Source organism: Nannobrachium achirus (genome assembly GCF_963921795.1).
Source record: "Nannobrachium achirus genome assembly, chromosome: 5".
NCBI lineage: Eukaryota > Metazoa > Chordata > Actinopteri > Myctophiformes > Myctophidae > Nannobrachium > Nannobrachium achirus.
The window spans coordinates 20,602,360-20,620,729 of NC_137814.1; the positions used below are offsets into that span (position 1 = coordinate 20,602,360).

General features: G+C 39.5%; 2 protein-coding genes across 2 annotated transcripts in view; both read right to left on the reverse strand.

Annotated features, from left to right (window-relative positions):
• Positions 1–1,150: 1,150 nt before the first annotated feature.
• On the reverse strand, positions 1,151–9,644 carry slc22a13a (solute carrier family 22 member 13a; the record flags this gene model as incomplete). Its single annotated transcript, XM_080725616.1, has 10 exons — positions 1,151–1,217; positions 2,151–2,357; positions 3,264–3,372; positions 3,920–4,134; positions 4,612–4,706; positions 4,901–5,021; positions 5,122–5,290; positions 8,803–8,957; positions 9,048–9,151; positions 9,267–9,644. The coding sequence occupies 10 exons, from the start codon at positions 9,642–9,644 to the stop codon at positions 1,151–1,153; spliced, it is 1,620 nt and encodes a 539-aa protein (XP_080581742.1).
• A 3,960-nt stretch (positions 9,645–13,604) lies between these two features.
• LOC308284892 (solute carrier family 22 member 13-like) overlaps positions 13,605–18,370 on the reverse strand; it is a gene marked incomplete at both ends in the record, with an annotated part of 5,342 nt that continues 576 nt past the window's right edge. The window contains 6 exons of the mRNA XM_080725617.1: positions 13,605–13,815; positions 14,837–14,945; positions 15,093–15,307; positions 15,673–15,767; positions 16,845–16,965; positions 17,069–17,237. Of these exons, the coding sequence (XP_080581743.1) occupies positions 13,605–13,815; positions 14,837–14,945; positions 15,093–15,307; positions 15,673–15,767; positions 16,845–16,965; positions 17,069–17,237 (920 nt within the window). The remainder of the gene's footprint in view (positions 13,816–14,836; positions 14,946–15,092; positions 15,308–15,672; positions 15,768–16,844; positions 16,966–17,068; positions 17,238–18,370) is intronic.

Sequence of the window (18,370 nt, forward strand, 5' to 3'; positions counted from 1 at the left end):
TGCATTGAAATAGGACTATTATGTTATGAAGTCGTCAAGATGATATTACAATTACAGTTGATATCAAATGCTGTATCACCGTATATTTTCACATGTATTCTTAATTATTAATAGCTGTGTAAAATGAATGTGAGCTATGTTAATTATGTTAATTAAAGAGAAATGCTGATGAAAAATGTTGCTTGTTGTGTTATTGGTATGTATGATCATATCTGCAATATAATATAAAGAAAATAATATAATGGAACCATTTCAAATTGCTTGTTGATTGTCATTAAGTCAGAAATATTACCGTATGTACAGGAATTCTTGGTAAATCCCTCTATGAGGGACCACAATGTAGCATACAAAAACATCACCAGCAGTGGCACAACAAATGTTAGTGGTAATACAGTACATCTGCACTTTATCATAATTAAATAGTAGAACTTCTATAGCACTGTTCCCCAAACACTGGGTCGGACTCGGGACCCATTTGTGGGTCGTGGACACAGTTTTATGGGTCCCCTAATTTTACATTTTGTTTTTAATTATTATTTCAAAACATTTCAAAAAAGTAATTTAATTAATACATTAAAAAATAATTAAAAACATTCCATATTAGAAAACAAATGTCTAAGAAGTAGTGAAAATAGCCGATCTACAAGCGTACAATGCAGTGCAAAGTGTTGTGAGATTGTAGATCTGCTGTTTTCATTAGTTTGTGTCCCGGGCAAATGTTTAATTTCTCTTTTGGGTCACAGGCTAAAAAGTTTGGGAACCACTTATAGGCATGGTTTTGATGTACAAAAATATGTATTTTAATAGGTCCCATTTGTCATATGAAAACGTAACATAGTATGTTAAATCTGTTAAACTTAATAGTTTTGATAAATACAGGTGATCAAATCAAGAGATTGTTTTCCCAACTACACACACGCCTACTCAAAGAAGCAATTTGGTTTATAATGGTAAAGAAATGTCTCATACCAAATGCTTCATACCAACTGTTTTGCAGGGATTTATTGAACTATATAACATGATTAGAGTCAAGCCTACGTGGTTCTAACTCCAGTGTTTGGTTAATTAGAATGTCACAGATGCAGCAACAATGTTATGATCTGTACCAAAGTAAATAAAATACATATTAATACGCTTCTTGTACACAGTTCTACACTTTAGTTGAACATATGATGTGATGATCCGTTTCGTTGTCTTTAGTTTTGCTGATCCCATTCCTGTGAAGGAAACAGACCAGAGATATACATGATTAGATAAAGATACAAGCACAGCAAGTATACAGTAGCCTATATTGACAACATGCAGTGTTCAGGGCCGGACTTACCATTGGGCAAGGGTGGGCACGCGCCCGGGGGCCTCAGGGGAGGGGGGCCTAAAAAAAAAGGAAAAAAAAAAGAAATTTGACCCCAAAAAATGTAGTAGGCATGATCGCAATCGCGAAATTCCATGTTTAACCCCCATACCAACCCCATCTTTCAAACATGGCAGCCATGTTTGTTTACATTTCAAGAAAACATAATGGCTGCTAGCTCATGAATGCCTGAACGGATTTCCATTCGGATTTTTTTGTTTGAAAGCTGTGAACAGTGTGCACACACATGGTGCATGATCTAGGCATAGGCGTGCATGATCCGTGCACTATGAATTACATGGAAGTCTATGGAGAGGGAGGCGGTGTGGAACTTGGAAGCCATTTTGAAAAGACCCTGAATTAGTTAGTTAATTTAATGATGACATTTTAAAGTATTGCAATCCAAATAAAGTGATATTTGTGTTTTAATAGTTACAGTACATATTGTTTTATTATGGTAATAACATTGAGAGCTTCTGCTCTGCTGGCCACACTGCATGTAGCTGCTCTGAAAGCTTAGTGCAGTCTAAAGCCCGCCCACTATGTATCCGGTACTTTCCACACACATAGGCTACACACATGCACGCAAACTCCAATTCTGTATCCGCTTTAGACCCTTCCAATGAGCCAATGCACAGTCAGATTATGCACAGGCCGGTCCGGAGGCGAGGTTACGGTGGTCAGGTGGGCCGGAGGTGGAACTTTTGCGCGCGCACGAGGGCCTCTTTATTTCCCCTTGCCCAGGGGCCTCATGTCATATAAATCCGGGCCTGTGCAGTGTACTGTGTATTAGTATTACCTTCTGTCCACAGCTTCATCAGTGGATTCAGGCAGTTCTCTTCCCCTGGTCTCAGGAAGCAGGAAGGTCAGAATTCCACTAAGTATTGCGAGGCTACTGAACACTATGGTGGGTGCGCCCCAGTAGAACACAGCCAGCATATTGAGCAACGGAGACAACATCCCAGATGATCTCATAAGCACCGAACCTAATCCTGTGGCCGTTTGTCTGGAACAGCAAGGAAGGGAAACAACATTGTATTGAAAGTTTAAATAAGTGTGTATGCAAATGGTGTTAACAATGGTTTAGCCCAGGGGTCTTCAACAGGGGGTCCGGGACCCCTAGGGGGTCCCCTAAGTTACTACAGGGGGTCCTCCAAATCTTTGAGTGATACAAACCTTTTTTCCTCCTTTTTTATATTAACCACTTGAACCCTAGCATCCATATTCTGAGAACTTTAGCCAAAAATAGCAGATCTACAAGCTCACAACGCCTCGCGCTGCGAGGCGTTGTGAGCTTGTAGATCGGCTATTTTCAGCAAAGAGCTTTGGTGTAGAGGGGAAAACGAGCAGACTAAGTACACAGTGAAAGGTCAAGTTTATTAAGTATTGACAGTTCAAGTGGTTAAATATCTGAAAACACAAATTGACATGAATCCAAAATACACTGATGATTGTGCTGTCAAACAATGAAACTAAATGGAATCTATTCACATGTTGTGGGGGTCCCTGCTTCATCTCTCTCTCAACTAAGGGGTCCTTTGCCTGAAAATGTTGAAGACCCCTGGTTTAGCCTATGATGATAACTGGTCAAATGACATGAGTTGTTCTCAGGCTGACAGGTGACAGGCAGCCAGGCTCTTTTACAAATAATTTCTGAACACAAATTTACATATGGAATTTTACTTGAGAAATCTTGAAACATGACTTGAAAAATTATACAATTATTAAATGATTGTCAAAACCTTCTGGCATATTATTGTATTATCCCATTTGACAACATCATGTACTGTATCACATCGTAAGTAAACTATAAAATAACCCATCACAAGCATTTGCTCTTCGACGCAACTGTGGTCTGGATAGTTCATAATATGTGTGAGGATAAAGAAAGAAAGTAATTCACAAGACCTACCGCACGGATGTTGGAAACAGCTCCTGAACATAGACACTACATATGGACCCTGCCCAGACCATGAAAAAGCGTCCTGTGATAGCTAATACACCAATTGCAACACCATTACCTGAAACAGAACAATATAGTAAACATATAGCATTGGTTCTCAAAGTGGGGTCCAGGGTTAGGAACCAAATGGACCCTTTGGGGTATGTAACTCAGAGAGTGTACAAATGTCCATTTATACACTCTCTGAGTTAAATTAACGTTGATTTTACTATCTAAATGTGGGTCTCATAGATAGAAATGCCATTAAATGGGGGTCCGTAGCCTAATGCAATGCCATTAAATGGGGTTCTGTAGCCTAATGCATGTCAAACTGGGGGTCCTTGACATTAAAATGGTTGAGAATCAATACTATAGCAATCTGGCTAGCCATCGTCAAAGAAAAGGGAAAAACAGCGCCCTAGCACTACATCTGTTCTTGAGAGATTATAGAGCTGTAAATATCTTCTCTTATATGGAGGTCCTTAGCATATGTTTTCAAATGGGGGTCCACGGGCTAATAAGGGTCAATTTGTGGGTCCTTGACATGAAAAGGTTTGAGAACCACTGACAAAAATGTTTTTTTCCCCCCATTCTGACAACTGAAAACATTATTTCAAGTATCTTACTTTGAGGAACAGCTAGGGTACAGATGCACGAGAGCCCACCCATCAGAAGGGTACACATCAGAGATATTTTCCTGCCCAAAAGCTCTAACATCCAGATGCAAAGGAGATGAACAGGCAGCTCAGTGAGACCAAACGCCAGTTGCATTACAAAGATGCTCATTCCAAGGTTTTCGATGTTAAATAAAAGGCAGTAGTAGGTGAGGGTCACTGTCATCCTTTAGATGTTTGACGGGGGAGACAAAAAGACAGATTAGTCATGTGCAGTGCGTCACAATGCTTATATATAGGCTACTCTGGATTTTTATATTTTTACAATCTAATACTGTAGCCACACAACAGTCAATGAATTCATGGATTTATTTACAGTATTTTTGGTAATACCTGTATTACTGTTTGTTCAATAAACTTCCAATGACGAAAGCATTATCATGCTTGGCATAATACTGTAGCCATTGAGAAACGCCTTGTCATTTCTAATAATAAGACATTGTACATTATTCATATAGATATTATATTTAAAAATATTTTTTTTAATCTTAAATATAAATTCAAGACTCTTCAAATATATTATTGAAATGTATTTACTACTACTACTACTACTACTACTACTACTACTACTACTACTACTACTACTACTACTCTTTGTTTTCCCATAATTCATTTGGGTAGGGAGGTCTGTAAACTGAACTTACCATGCAAATGTTATGGTAAGGAAATATTTCCTAAGAACCGGTGATTTGATAATAACCTGTAGTCCACCTTTCACCACAGTTCGTTTCTCAACAATCTGTAACAGAGGTAATATTCCAAGTAGTAATGGGAAAAGTTTTTTACACACATTTGGTGACCCCCCCCCCCCCCCCCTCCACAAAGCCGTAAACATAGAGGAAGTGAATCTATTTCTATAATATTTCAAATGGTTTTACGGTATATCTATATCATTACATTATATTTTTTATGGTAACCCTCCTTTTCAAGTACCTTTTCCAATAGAGATTCAGGAACTGTGCGTTTGTTGACTGCTGCTGCCCTGAGAATCAACTGTTTTACCTCTGCTGTTCTTCCTCTGCCCTGCAACCATCTGGCTGACTCTGGAATGAACCTTTTAGAATACAACTGAGTCAGAAATTCCACAACACAAGTCACTAGTAGGAGAGCATTTAGAAAATGTTGTTTAAAAAAAAGAAAGAAGAAATGCCTACCATATGTAAATTGCAACCACTAGATTTGGTCCTGCGAAGACCAACTGAGCAAGTCTCCAGTTACGGATGAAGTAGAGTATGGCAACCAGGATACACTGCCCGACTGCAGCCATGATCTGACCCACCAACACACCAAGAGATCGCTTTGTTGTCCCGATCCATTCAGTGGCTACAAGGAAGAACACTTTGGTTAGTTTCTAACATTCTTAAGGGCAATTGTAATGTGTAACCTGTTTCAAGCCACATTAAGCTTCTGAAATGATTGCAATAGAAAGTTCACAGCACACATTTTGAGGGGCTGCATCAGCCTGCATGGGATGATGTACTCTTGAAAGTCTTGACTTGATTTTTAAACTGCATTGATGGGCCTGTGCAATCCCTGCATAATTAAGAGTTTCACCCATATTATGATACGTAGCCTGCAAAGCTAGTTCAGGCAGGTATACTCGAGAGGGTACACTGTATTGCAGTTGTATAAGGACACTACTACACACTATTATGCCAGACCCTATGTCATTGGCCGACATGACAGTCAGCTGATCATTTGCCAACTACTTAAACCCGCCCAGTCTGTCATTCTTCCTGCTGCTCTTGCCCGGACTGTTGCTTGCGCTTGCCCCCACCGCCTCCCCAGCACCACCAGTAGGCTCTGCTAATTCTGTTCCCCATGGGGGGGTTGTTTATATATCTATATATCTCCCTGCTCCTAATGGTTAATGATGTTCTTCTTCTGTGCTGCTGCTGAACAGGGAGAAAATGTAGCAGAGCCAAACGCCAAATTAAATGTGACATACACACTTGTGTATACTCATTAATAATAAACGTAAACATTGTTCAATATATCGTGATTTACCTGACTGAAGTGACAATAACGGTTGATTCTGATTCTGCATTAGGCCTATGTGTGCCTGTTGTGTTTTTAATGTTGAGTGTGCTATAATGTTATATTCTGTAATTCATGTTTTAACTTGAACCGTTTTAGCCATCGTCAGAGGTGAGTTTCCCTCCACTCCAGCACATTATATGAGCGTATATTATACGCCAGTGCATGGTCAAGGCTAAGCTGATCATTAAAGACATTCACTGCTCCAACCACCATCTCATGATACTGACCACGTTACTGACATGATACTTGCATGACACTACTGACCATGATACTGACCATGATCATGACATGATACAGACCATGATACTGTCATCAGTGACATGATACTGATTTTGTAGCTTATGACATACCAGTAAGGCTCCCTAATCGGGAGATAAGCGACCGTAGGTCACTTATCTCCACAAATAGGGCAAAAATGTGTTTTGCCAAAATCTTCCTGATCCATGTTGATGACATGAGTGTAGACATACTGTGTAGTGATTTTCGTGATTTTAGGGCAAAATCTGTAGGAGCAGTGTCCAAAAATGTGTTTTTAAAAATCGGCCTGGAGGTGGCGCTATATGGGAGAGATTCATGTTGATGGGATGAGTGTAGACATACTGTGTACCGATTTGCGTGATTTTAGGGCAAAAATTGTAGGAGCAGTGTCCAAAAATGTGTTTTGCAAGAATCGGCCTCATGGTGGCGCTAGAAGAGGGCCATGTGAGAAATGAGGGGTGGGGTCTCCGCGCCGGCAAGGCGGACGAATAGGTACCGGCCCCGGCTGTCCCGGTCGCTCCTAGCCGGAGTTTCGGCATTTTATGTGAGCTGCAGTGTAGGGGGTCCTCCACTGGGGGCGCCACCACTTTTGCATCCGTTCTGGAGCACCAGGAGTGGGTGGTCCCCGGGAATTCCCCGTGAGCAGGCCCGTTGGGGTGGTCATTTGGTCAGTTTAGCACATTTGGTCATTTTTTACATCTGGGGGTCCCCCAGGGACCTGGGGGTCCCTGGAGCTCCGGGGGTTTGGCAGGTAAGGAACGTGTGTGCAAAATTTGGCATGGATCGGGGCAACGGTTGAGGAGATATGAGCAGGGCAAGAGTGTGACGTGTGAGGTGTGACAGACAGACTGACGGACGGACTGACGGACGGACTGACACTTTGTGGTGGTTTCTACAGTAAGTAGCGACCTACGGTCGCGATAAAGTCCGTCACATTACATGTTATTTATGAATGTGAATACACTCCACGGCCGTTACACTGTATATTTACATTATTTGTCTGCAAACCATTCCAAAACATTTCATACTTATTTGATATCTGCCACTAATAGTCCAGTCATTTTAGGCCAAAATTAGGCTAAACCTAAAACAAATTGCAATAGTAGCAAACTCAACTGATTTTGTATCCTCAATATGTCCTAAGTGAGAGAAAAAAAGTCCCAAGGAATCCCTTCGGGGGAAAGTTTTGAAAAGACCTACCTACCTTCACTTACTATACACTACACTATAAAGGAAAAAATGACTCCCAAAAATCTGCTTTAAGTGGGATGTGAGGGGTCAAACTAGGGGTTTTTAATTATTCTGAATCCATTGCAAGCATTTGTTTTGCACGAAAAACATTCATTGGGCAAGAAATGGCCCCTCAAAATGATGGTTTAGTGATGAGTCATCAATTTTCACAGTCTTTTGGGGACACGGTGCTTGCTGGTTTTGGGGTCCGTTCTTAGCCCAAGGAATGTTTTTCATGCAAAACAAATGCTTGCAATGGATTCAGAATAATTAAAACCCCCTAGTTTGACCCCTCACATCCCACTTAAAGCGGATTTTTTGGGAGTCATATTTTCCTTTATAGTGTAGTGTATAGTAAGTGAAGGTAGGTAGGTCATTTTCAAAACTTTGCCCCGATGGGATTCCTTGGGACTTTTTTTCCCTCACTAAGGACATAATGAGGATACAGAATTAGTTGAGTTTGCTACTATTGCAATTTGTTTTAGTTTTTTTCATAATGACTGGACTATAAGTGATGTCTCCTAGCCTTTGTATTCTTTCATAAATAATTTACAGTATACATATAGTTTTAGTTTTTTGGGTATTTGACACGTTCCATTTCTTATGATATCTAAATGATTTCACCCATCTGTTTTACACCTGCAGATTTGTGATGTGACAATTAAGTTGAAGTTGAAAGACCTGACAAAGCAGTAATTGACTAATAATATGCTATAAAATGCGTGATTAAACACTACAAAGCTGTTGACACAAAACCCTCCAACTCCACTCACCACCATGAATTTGCTTTCTGTATACCGATATGTAGACTTAAACCTAATGTTATGGTAAATACAATTTAATACAAAGGAAATAGCATGTGTGGTTGCCGTGACGCAAATTTTCGCAAATTAATTTTGTCTTTTGAGCTTTCCTCATTCAAGTCAATGGGGAAAATGAATTCACTAATACATTAATGGCCATATATGGAGATCTCTGTGTCATTCCATGTCCCTTTTATGCCCATATATGGAGATCCCTGATGTCATCAATATTAAGCCCATATCTTGGAAAGCCCATATATGGACATGAAATAATATCTATACAAGAGTGATAAAATACACTCCATCAGTCTCATGTGGTCTATGATGTCAGACATCTATGATGTCAGCCATCTCCATATTTGGGAAAATATATATTTTTAATTAAACGCTTCCCAGGGTTTGTAAGTAAGTTGTGACAGTAGTCTATTATCTGACAATAAAAAGTAATTTGACTCAACAATGCCTGACTAAAAGAGTTACATAATAGTACCTAACATACTGTACCTAGTACGATGCAGTTGACTCGAAATCCTCCATATCCAACTCCAACCACAAACTGAGATAACGAATATAGGTAGAAGTAGGGCATTAATCCCGTTGTTATAATAAACAGGAACATGAGCACCACTGGAATTTGAGTTGCTCTCTTTCGGCCAAATCTGTAACCGATAGAGCTATTGTTAGAAATGCCCTCAATGTGGGGAATCGGGAATCATAGTTAGACAATTATGTATATCTGAAATACTTACGATTCAGCAAATGGTCCAAACAGGAGAGAACCAATAACAATGCCAGCCATGAACACTGTTTGTGCAACTCCCACCAAGTTGGCATTATCACAAACTAGATCAAACTGTAAAATAAGAAGAAGAAGAAGAAGAAGAAGAAGAAAAATGTGAAGAAAAAGTAAAGTACTGTATTGATGCATAGAAAATATATATGCCACAAATTCATAGATTTCAACCTACATCAGTGACAATGGTGGCTTCAAACATAGACTTGTCGTACACCCATCCATTCTCACACTTTGTGGTCTCGTTCAGTCCATACTCCCTGATGGTGTCGATGTGCCAGTCCACTGCAGGGACAAACATCTCACACCTGCTGAAGGTCCCATCCTTCTCCCGTGGAAGGGTTAAGTTAGCCTGCTCTTCTGAGGTTAAGTTGGGATCAGCATTGAGTATCCAGTCTGTGTTACAGTGTCGGACTGGGTCTGAATCGATAAAAATCACGCTGGCAAAAAGAAAAATTACAAACACATTGGGAAAGGAAAGTGCAAAAAGAACAATCTTCTGATATAATCCAAAGTCTCCAATGGCCTCAAAGATTGCTCCAAAATCAGCCATGTTGATTTGTTTAAAAGAAAAGAAGAGATTCACCTTTAAACAAAGTTGTTACTGTACATTGTGGTTTCAGGGCAAACCACAGAGACCGCTCTCGTCAAGGTTGTAAATGAATGAATGAGTGAACACCGATGGCAAAAACAAGAGCTTTCCTTGTTCTCTTAGACCTCAGTGGCACCTTCCATACAGTTGGATGTATCCTTCTGCATAGACATGGGAGCTATGTTGATCTATCCAGCATTTAACCACATGAAACTAGACCTAGTATCCCAGTTCTGGGTCCCTTATTCAGGGGTTACAAACTCACACTGTGTCACATAGTGACACGTTGTGAGCTTATAGATCTGCTAATTTCGGTGAAGAGACTTGTGTGTGGAGGGAAATACTAGAAGATCTAGTATTGAGCCTTGGGGTACTGGGGTCAACTAATGATATACAGTACCGTAGGGTTTAACTGGACATTAATTATTGCTAGAGTTTGACCAAAAGATGGTTCAACATGTGACTGGATGACTCACTTGATAAGAAGTCTTCTGTACAGATAAAATAAAATGTTTTAATGATGCATTCCACACTTACAGTAAAAGAACATGATGGCCATAAACTTTTTGATTCAATTGTACTTTGGATTGTAGCTTAGAATGTGACATACCATAATTCTAGACACTTTCCAAGAAGGTCATGTAGAACTTTTGGGAGTGAATATTAACAGTTTTGTGATAAAACAAGAAATAATGTAAGATTCCTTATTCCTAAATATCCATAAGTCATAATGTACACCTGAGTCTGTTGTCTTTATAAAATAACAAGCACTAACCTGAGATTGCAATGTTTTTTTTGTGCAGCCCTGAGATTTTACAGTCATCTCATAAAAACATAACATTTACTCATTGTCAAACCTTTAAGGATTATCTCAAAGGTTTGTCTTTGAAGGCTGAACACATGACCATTTGATGTCGTTTGTTGACTAGGGACGGGTTCATACGATTACTGTAAGTTGCTCTATAACAACATTTGATAAATGCCTAAATTGTAACTCCAGTATAATACTGTACAGTATAAAACTGATCACTTCAAATAGGTTTTCTAACAGAATTGTGCTTTATCTCTATATAATCTATATTGTCTTGAAATAACAATGCTATGCAATATAAACCCTCCCTGAGTGGCAGTTGTCAGTGACAAGAACTGGAACTTAGGTAATGCACATCGACTGGTGGGTCACGGGTGCTAAGGACAGAACAGTTGGTGTGCGGACTCTATTCTTTTTGTGAAATAAAATAAAAACAAGAACAAATGACATGAGTAATGTCATTGTGAGTGGGATGCCTAGTTGTACAGTACTACAGTAATACAGTATTGTTGTGATTGGTTGTGCATAAGCCCAGCCCAGCAAGCACGGTCAGGACCTGGACCAATCAGTGACGTTTCGATTGGGGCCAGATCACAGCCCATATGGGGATGATCTTGATGTCATTACCAAGACGTCATATGGACTTTTTTGTTATACAGGATTTATGTTGGTTGAAATCAGGTGATATAACTAGTTAGATATGTCCCAGAATATAACCTTATATGCTCATATTTCAACTAACATTACAAACATAACAATAATCCTGTCAAACAAAAAAGTCCATATGGTGTCCTGGTAATGACGTCAAGATCATCCCCATATGGGCTGTGATCTGGCCCCAATCGAGACGTCACTGATTGGTCCAGGTCCTGACGTGCTTGCTGGGAGGGGTGCAAGTTCATTCATAAAATCAGAGACACTGCTTTTTAATTAGCTTTAATTATGCAACCAAAATTACATTTGTGTACATAGTATCTCAAATCACAATATATATTTGTATCTACCCAAAAATAGAAATTAATTGAAAGACACTATTCTCGATGAAACAGGTTTTTCTTTTCTTCTTCTTTTTTTCCTAATTTCTTTCAGATTTTTCTGTTTACTAAAGAACTACTGTATAGAGATGGGGAAATGCGTTACTGAACAGACACATTTTCAACATTTCCCGGGACTGGGATAGACATCAAGCAATACAGGATCATGGTTGAAATTGTTTCGTACATAGAGCATAGCTAAAACAAGGACAAAGTCTCTTAATTGTGTCTTAAGCTGAGAATTATTACATTATTAAATATTACACTTGTAAACATAGACATTGTTTAATGGTGACTGTAACACTTTGTCAAAACGTTTAAACATTTTTAAGGCCAAGCTGTTTTATTTTTTATTTTTAGAAAGGCTTCCATGCAACTTCACAAGAGGCTTTCAAAGCTAGCTCACCAGAGTTAGGTGATTGTCTCATCAATGTCTTTTGACCACGAGAGATTTGAGACTAGCTGCCTGGGAAGTATTCAGCAGTTTTATTTTTGCCTATGGGTTGCTTCCAAGTGATGATGATCATAAGTGTTCTAAGTTAAATCTTAGTTTGTTTGCTTACACATTATTTTTGCTAATAATATGTCGGTATGTCATGTTAATCTGTATTTTCAGACATTGAATTGCTTTGAAAAAAGGAATAAAATACAATAAATAAACCCTCCTATAGTATTAAACAAAAATGTGGCTGCCCTCTTGTGATAACTCTGAGGACCAGGGGTCCTTTTCCCCCTGTTGAAGACGATATATGTCAAATAAGAAAAGAGAAGATATGGCAACAAAATGTGCGTCAGAGTTCAAAACATGTAGGTTCCGTTCCGAGCCGAAGGAGTTTTTCATTTGGTTCTGTGACAAACATACAAGTAATTGACACCATCCACTTCAGTGATGCTCCATTCAAGTCATTCTGTATGACTATATAGCAACATATGATTATTTGACATTGTTCTGAACATGAAACAACTACATTTATTTAGGAATTACATTAAAGTTTGCTTGATCTTATAATATTGTGATCCGACATGCGTAAGGCACTTCCTCTCTTCATTGGAGTCATAGTTCTGTAGGGAAAAATAAAACAGAACAATTGGTGTACAAGAATAACACCCAATGGTCTTAACTACATGAACCCTAGCGTCCATATTCTGGGCATGTCTTAATAGACAAAAATGACGAAAATAGCAGATCTACAAGTTTGGTTATTTAGGGCGAAGATATTTGGTATAGAGGGGGTCAAGAACAGAAAATATATATTTTTTGGGGCAAATTAATCGCACAGAAAAAAACTACACATGAACAAACCTGCACCTTCTTTTTTTTTTACCTGCACCTTCTTTTTTTTTTACTTCTACTGCAGGAAGTAAAATAAAATATGTAGTCACATCTGTAATTAAAGTGTTCTATATGATGAGAGCTTTACATAGCAAACAGGATAAGGAAAGCTACCACCGTTTGTTCATTTATATAAGAAAGGGCAATATTGGTACAGGGAAGAAAGATTTACATAGATGATGTGTCCAAAATATTAACAGTATTAAAGAACAATGTGATGAAAAAAAAGACTAATAAAGAAATGGTAGAAAGCAAGCATTCACTGATGTGACTCATCAACCCTGTGGGCATTTTCAAGCTGGACACCTAGCCCATAAACTGATTTGAGTAGGTTATTCAATAAACCATACTTCAAAGTTCAAAAGAAGTTTGCTTGGCTCAGCAAGGATTACTAAAACAAAGAGTATAGAGTTCAACTTGGATTAGATGTTTTAGGCTGCCCCCTACAGTAGAAACACTTGCATTTCATATATTCTATGTTGTGAGCTTGTACATCTGCTATTCTGGTGTAGAGGGTAATACTGTACCGTACCTACTATAGAACCCAGAGGGACCCTGGACAATTAAGTATATAGGGTTTAAGTGATTAAGAGACATGTTCTTCACTGCAGCAGATCCGCCTTTTATATTGACAAGACCCTCGATAGGACCTCTCTATGTTCTCTGGACAATTACAAAACTATAGATTTAACTGTGCGCTACCAAAGCAGAGTTTATCTGTGTTATGTGTTCATTTGGTGTGCTTACCTCTTGCCCTCTGCCTCCTCTGTTGAATCAGGCAGTTCTGTTCTCCTAGTCTCAGGAAGTATGAAGACGAGTACCCCGCTCGCCAGTGACAGGCTACTAAAGACGATGGTAGGTATGGACCAGTGGAACATTGCCAACAGGTTGAGCAATGGAGACAACAGACCACCTATTCTAGTTCCTATAGCTCCCAGTCCTGTGGCGGTTTGTCTGAAACACAGAGAAGGAGATATGCACCCTTTTGTATTTAACCTCAATATTTGCATACAAGGATTGGGCCTCAAAAGTACTAGCCTGGCGGGGCCTGACATCATGATGCGTTCACTCACTCATTCCTTCCCCAGTATAACTATAAGTATAAGTTATACTGGGAAAGGAATGAGTGATTGAACGCAGTATGACGTCAGGCCCCGCCAGGCTACAAAAGCACAGCATTAAGAGGGACTACTAGGCTACGATTTTGCAACCCATTTTTCACCCAGTGTCAATTATCTAATGTAATCCTGGGCGTTACAATCCATCTGCCAACCTGGGGAGAGCAACGGACTGACCTAATGCTTCCTTCTATGCATGAGGAGTCCAAGTTGCTTCTTTTCACCTGACAGGGGAGAGATTCCCCGGCTGGACGTAGCGCGTTGAAGGAACATGACACATTATTCCAACCAGTTCCTTTCCCTTCCATCAGGCGCCCCGGCTGGCCAGGGGGAGGCAGTATAGAGACCAGGATTACTGCATGTTTTTTGTGAGGGTACCTACCCTATAGGAGACACATGGAGAACATGCAAACTCCACACAGAAAGGCCCTTTTGCCAACCCCACTTGTGTGGGCACTGGGCACTGATGACACGGAGGAGAGAACACGCCCCCAGCGCCCCCAGCGGCCCCAGCGGGAATCGAACGCAGGACCTAATTCTAGCAGTGATGCGACAGCGCTACCGACTGCGCCACCATGCCCCCCCCCCCCCCCCCCCAAGAGGGACTTCTTTTTAAAGAAAAGGAGGGACTTTAAGATAATGTTCTGTAAGTAATAAAGTTACAGTAAGGCATTAAAAATATTTTTGAAGGGGGGAAAAAAGACATACTGCAATTCTATTAATGGAATGCAGAGCATTTCATAATTTTGTCAAAAGGGGGGTATTATATTAGCTAGGCATGAATAAATGGAAATGAACACTGGAATGTTTACAGTAGAGGATTAAAAGAAGATGCATGAGGATGCATGAGGACCAACCGAACAGATGTTGGAAACAGCTCCTGAACATAGACGTTACATATGGACCCTGCCCAGTTCATCAGAAACCTCCCGATGACAGCTAATGTCGTAACAGCAACAGCATTATCTGAAAGAGAATATAAAAATTGCATAATGATTCACAGTTATTATTTTCTTTGGCACAACATATTTTACAAAAGGGGTCTGCGGCTAAATACATTTGGGGGACCTTGACATGAAAAGGTTTGAGAACCATTGATTTAAAGTGTCGTACCTTGAGGAACAGCTAGAATGAGGATGCAAGAAAGTCCACCAATTAGAAGTGTTCCCATTAAGGAGAGCTTCCTCCCTAAAACCTCCAGTAGCCATATGCAAAGTATATGAGCGGGCACCTCAGAGAGTCCAAACACAAGCTGTGTTAAGAAGATGTCCAAACCCAGGTTGGCCATATTGAATGAGAGACAGTAGTAGGCTAGGTTCAGTGAAAACCTTTTCAACAGGGGAAAATAGACATATTATTTATTTGTGCATTTATATTAGGTAAATATAAGACAAAAGAAATGTCCTTGCAATCTCTGCAATTTAATCTCTTAAACTCCAGAATCCCTATTCATGGGGGAACATTAGCTGAAAATAGAATAAAATCAATTGGCTATTTTTAATAATTAATTTTTTTAACATGTTTTACAATGCAGATAAGCTCACAACACGTCATTGGTTGCACATTGGCTATTTTTGGAATGTAGTGAACAGGGCTTAAATGATTCATATTACAGGTAACAATAATTATTAATTGATTGTTCTGATTATTCAAGTTGGACACTGGAGATAGCACACTTGGGAATTTGTCTTACCATGCAAATGATATGGTAATGAAATTCTTCCTGAGTATAGGAGATCTGATAAGAACTCTGATTCCTCCTTTCTCCACAGGTTTATCCTCACTAATCTGAAATACAGGTCATCATAACTTCAATAATTACCAAAAGCAAAACATTTCAAGTTTTAAGATTTTTTGCTTTCAGTGCACTATATGTAAATTTCACATCAATAGGCTATAATGTACAAATTACATTAGGTTACCGCTATAACCCTGTTGGTTATAACAGCAAATAGTGTTAAACTGAAGGAAAATATGTATTATTAACACCTTATCCCTTAACATGTTTTAACCCATTTAGACCTGAGCAGGCCCAGAGCCACAGGGGTGCAAGAGGGGGCATAGCTCAATTGCAAATTCTGCCCCCTCAGTTTAAGTGTTATGTAGATATTGTTTTATATAAAATCTGATGTGCCCCCTCGCCATTTTCAACTGCCTCTCAATCATTTCATCCTGGAGCCGAGCCTGGACCTGAGCCTGATTCTAAAAACACAGTCTAAATCCAGACCCAAGTTTTCTGAAAAAAGAAATGTATTCAAAAGAATATACTGTTGCGATACACTGTATTATAGAACACACAGAGGTCTTCCCGGTGAAAGGTACTGTATAACAACGTATAGGTGTTCCAAGTCAGCTTCAATGAAAAAAAAACAAATAAAGATCAATAATTCAATAGCAACAAATACGTTATTTTGTTAAAGGTATATTCAGACCATATAAGGACTTCCACCATGGCCCGTGTTGCGAGCATAGCTAGATTCGGTTTTCAGAGGTGGCCAGCCAGTCCTCGACCAATCAGGGTAGAGTAGGTATGTTATGATGTTTAGTTATGATGGTCAAAATAAAAGTTTTGAGAACCACAGTCGCTCTGAATTAAGAGCGTCTGCTAAATGCCTAGATTGCAAACTACTGAACTCATAAAATGCCACAGTCTCGTAGTAAATCAGTATCATACATATCCTGAAGCTGGAGACGTAGGCCTATTCAGTGATTGGGTCTAATCAAAACGAGAACATTATAATGGTGTAAAAAATCGATAAAAAACGAAATATTTCCACGCTGTAAGCCAGTAAGGGACAAGATGACCCCCAGCCACTTTCATTATCACTGAATACACCTTTAATAGCAACTTCCATTTTCCAGTACCTTTTCCAGTAGAGATTCTGGAACTGTACGTTTGTTGATTGCTGCTGCCATGAGAATCAACTGTTGGACCTCCTCTGTCTTTCCTCTGTCCAGCAGCCATCTGGCTGACTCTGGAATGAACCTGGCAGAAACAATCACCACAGAACTCAGCAAATAATTCGTAATGCACCAACCAGTATACAACATTAAGGGTAATTTAAATCTGATATATGATAAATGCAAACCATATGTAAATAAGAACCACTGCAAGCGGTGATGCAATGGCCCACTGGGCTAATCTCCAGTCACGGATGAGGTAGATAATGCCGGCAAGGATACACTGTCCGAACGCACCGAATAGCTGACTCACACATGATCCAAATGATCTCTTTGTCACCCCCATCCACTCAGTGGCTACATGGGGGAACATTCACAGGAGACAGGTACTGCACAGCGAGTCCACACAGAATAACTTCAACAGATTTCAACAGAGATGTTGTCACTGTCCGGCAGAAACCTTGTTTCACATTTGTACGTTTTTTCGTAAATGAAAGTCCTGCCTCATCGTACAAGACTGTCGCACAAGACTAATGAAAATAGACGATCTACAAGCACACATCGCCTCGTGGGGCGAGGCGTTGTGTGCTTGAAGATCTGCTATTTTCAAAAATCTTTATACAAAACATACAAGGTTTCCACCCGACAACAGCAATGTGCACCACTTAAAGATATGGTACAGAGGTTTACATGAAATCAACATTTAAGACGGAATAAACACCAAAATTGCAACATTCATAAGTGATTGATCTGATAATTCATACAAAATAATGGATGTTAGGTATTGCCACTTTACTTGCTAATAATGAGAGGCTGATTTCTATTCAAGAAGAGAAAAGCATGCAAAATAAGTAAACTATAAACAGGTGTCCACCCCATGCCACCCCACCAATGATGTAGAGTTGGTGCAGAAAGATAACTGCATGTCCTACCAGTACTTGAGGGTGCACTGCACACTGTTTCACCGGTTTAAATGGTCTTCTTAAAAATTTTACATAAAAATAAGAACACCCGAGGTCAGGGGTGGGCAGCATTTATTTCCAGAGGGCCATACTGACTTCAATAGAGTGACTGAAGGGCCACACATTGCACAATTGAATTGAAACTTGAATTTGGTAGACATGCCAGAGACTACTTTGCAATAAGTTAGGCAACTTAAAATTTAAACTGAAATGTTTTCAGCTACTGTATCACTCTGGTGGCTTGCATAAAACAATCCACTTCAGTGCCGTTGCAACTATTAAGTGAGCATATACTGTATCTTATTTGATATGCACCACTCCATAGGTCACTGATAACACACATTGCATTATGTTATTAACATGGACTGTTTCACTTTCATTATGATATAAATGTAACAGTTTGAGTAGGCCTACATACGGATGGAGGAATGCAGGTATAGTACTCAAATGGTAAATATGAATTGCGGTACTGTTAGTTGGAGTTGAGTTAATTAAATTTTTCTCAAGACCATTAACATACAGCAGCAT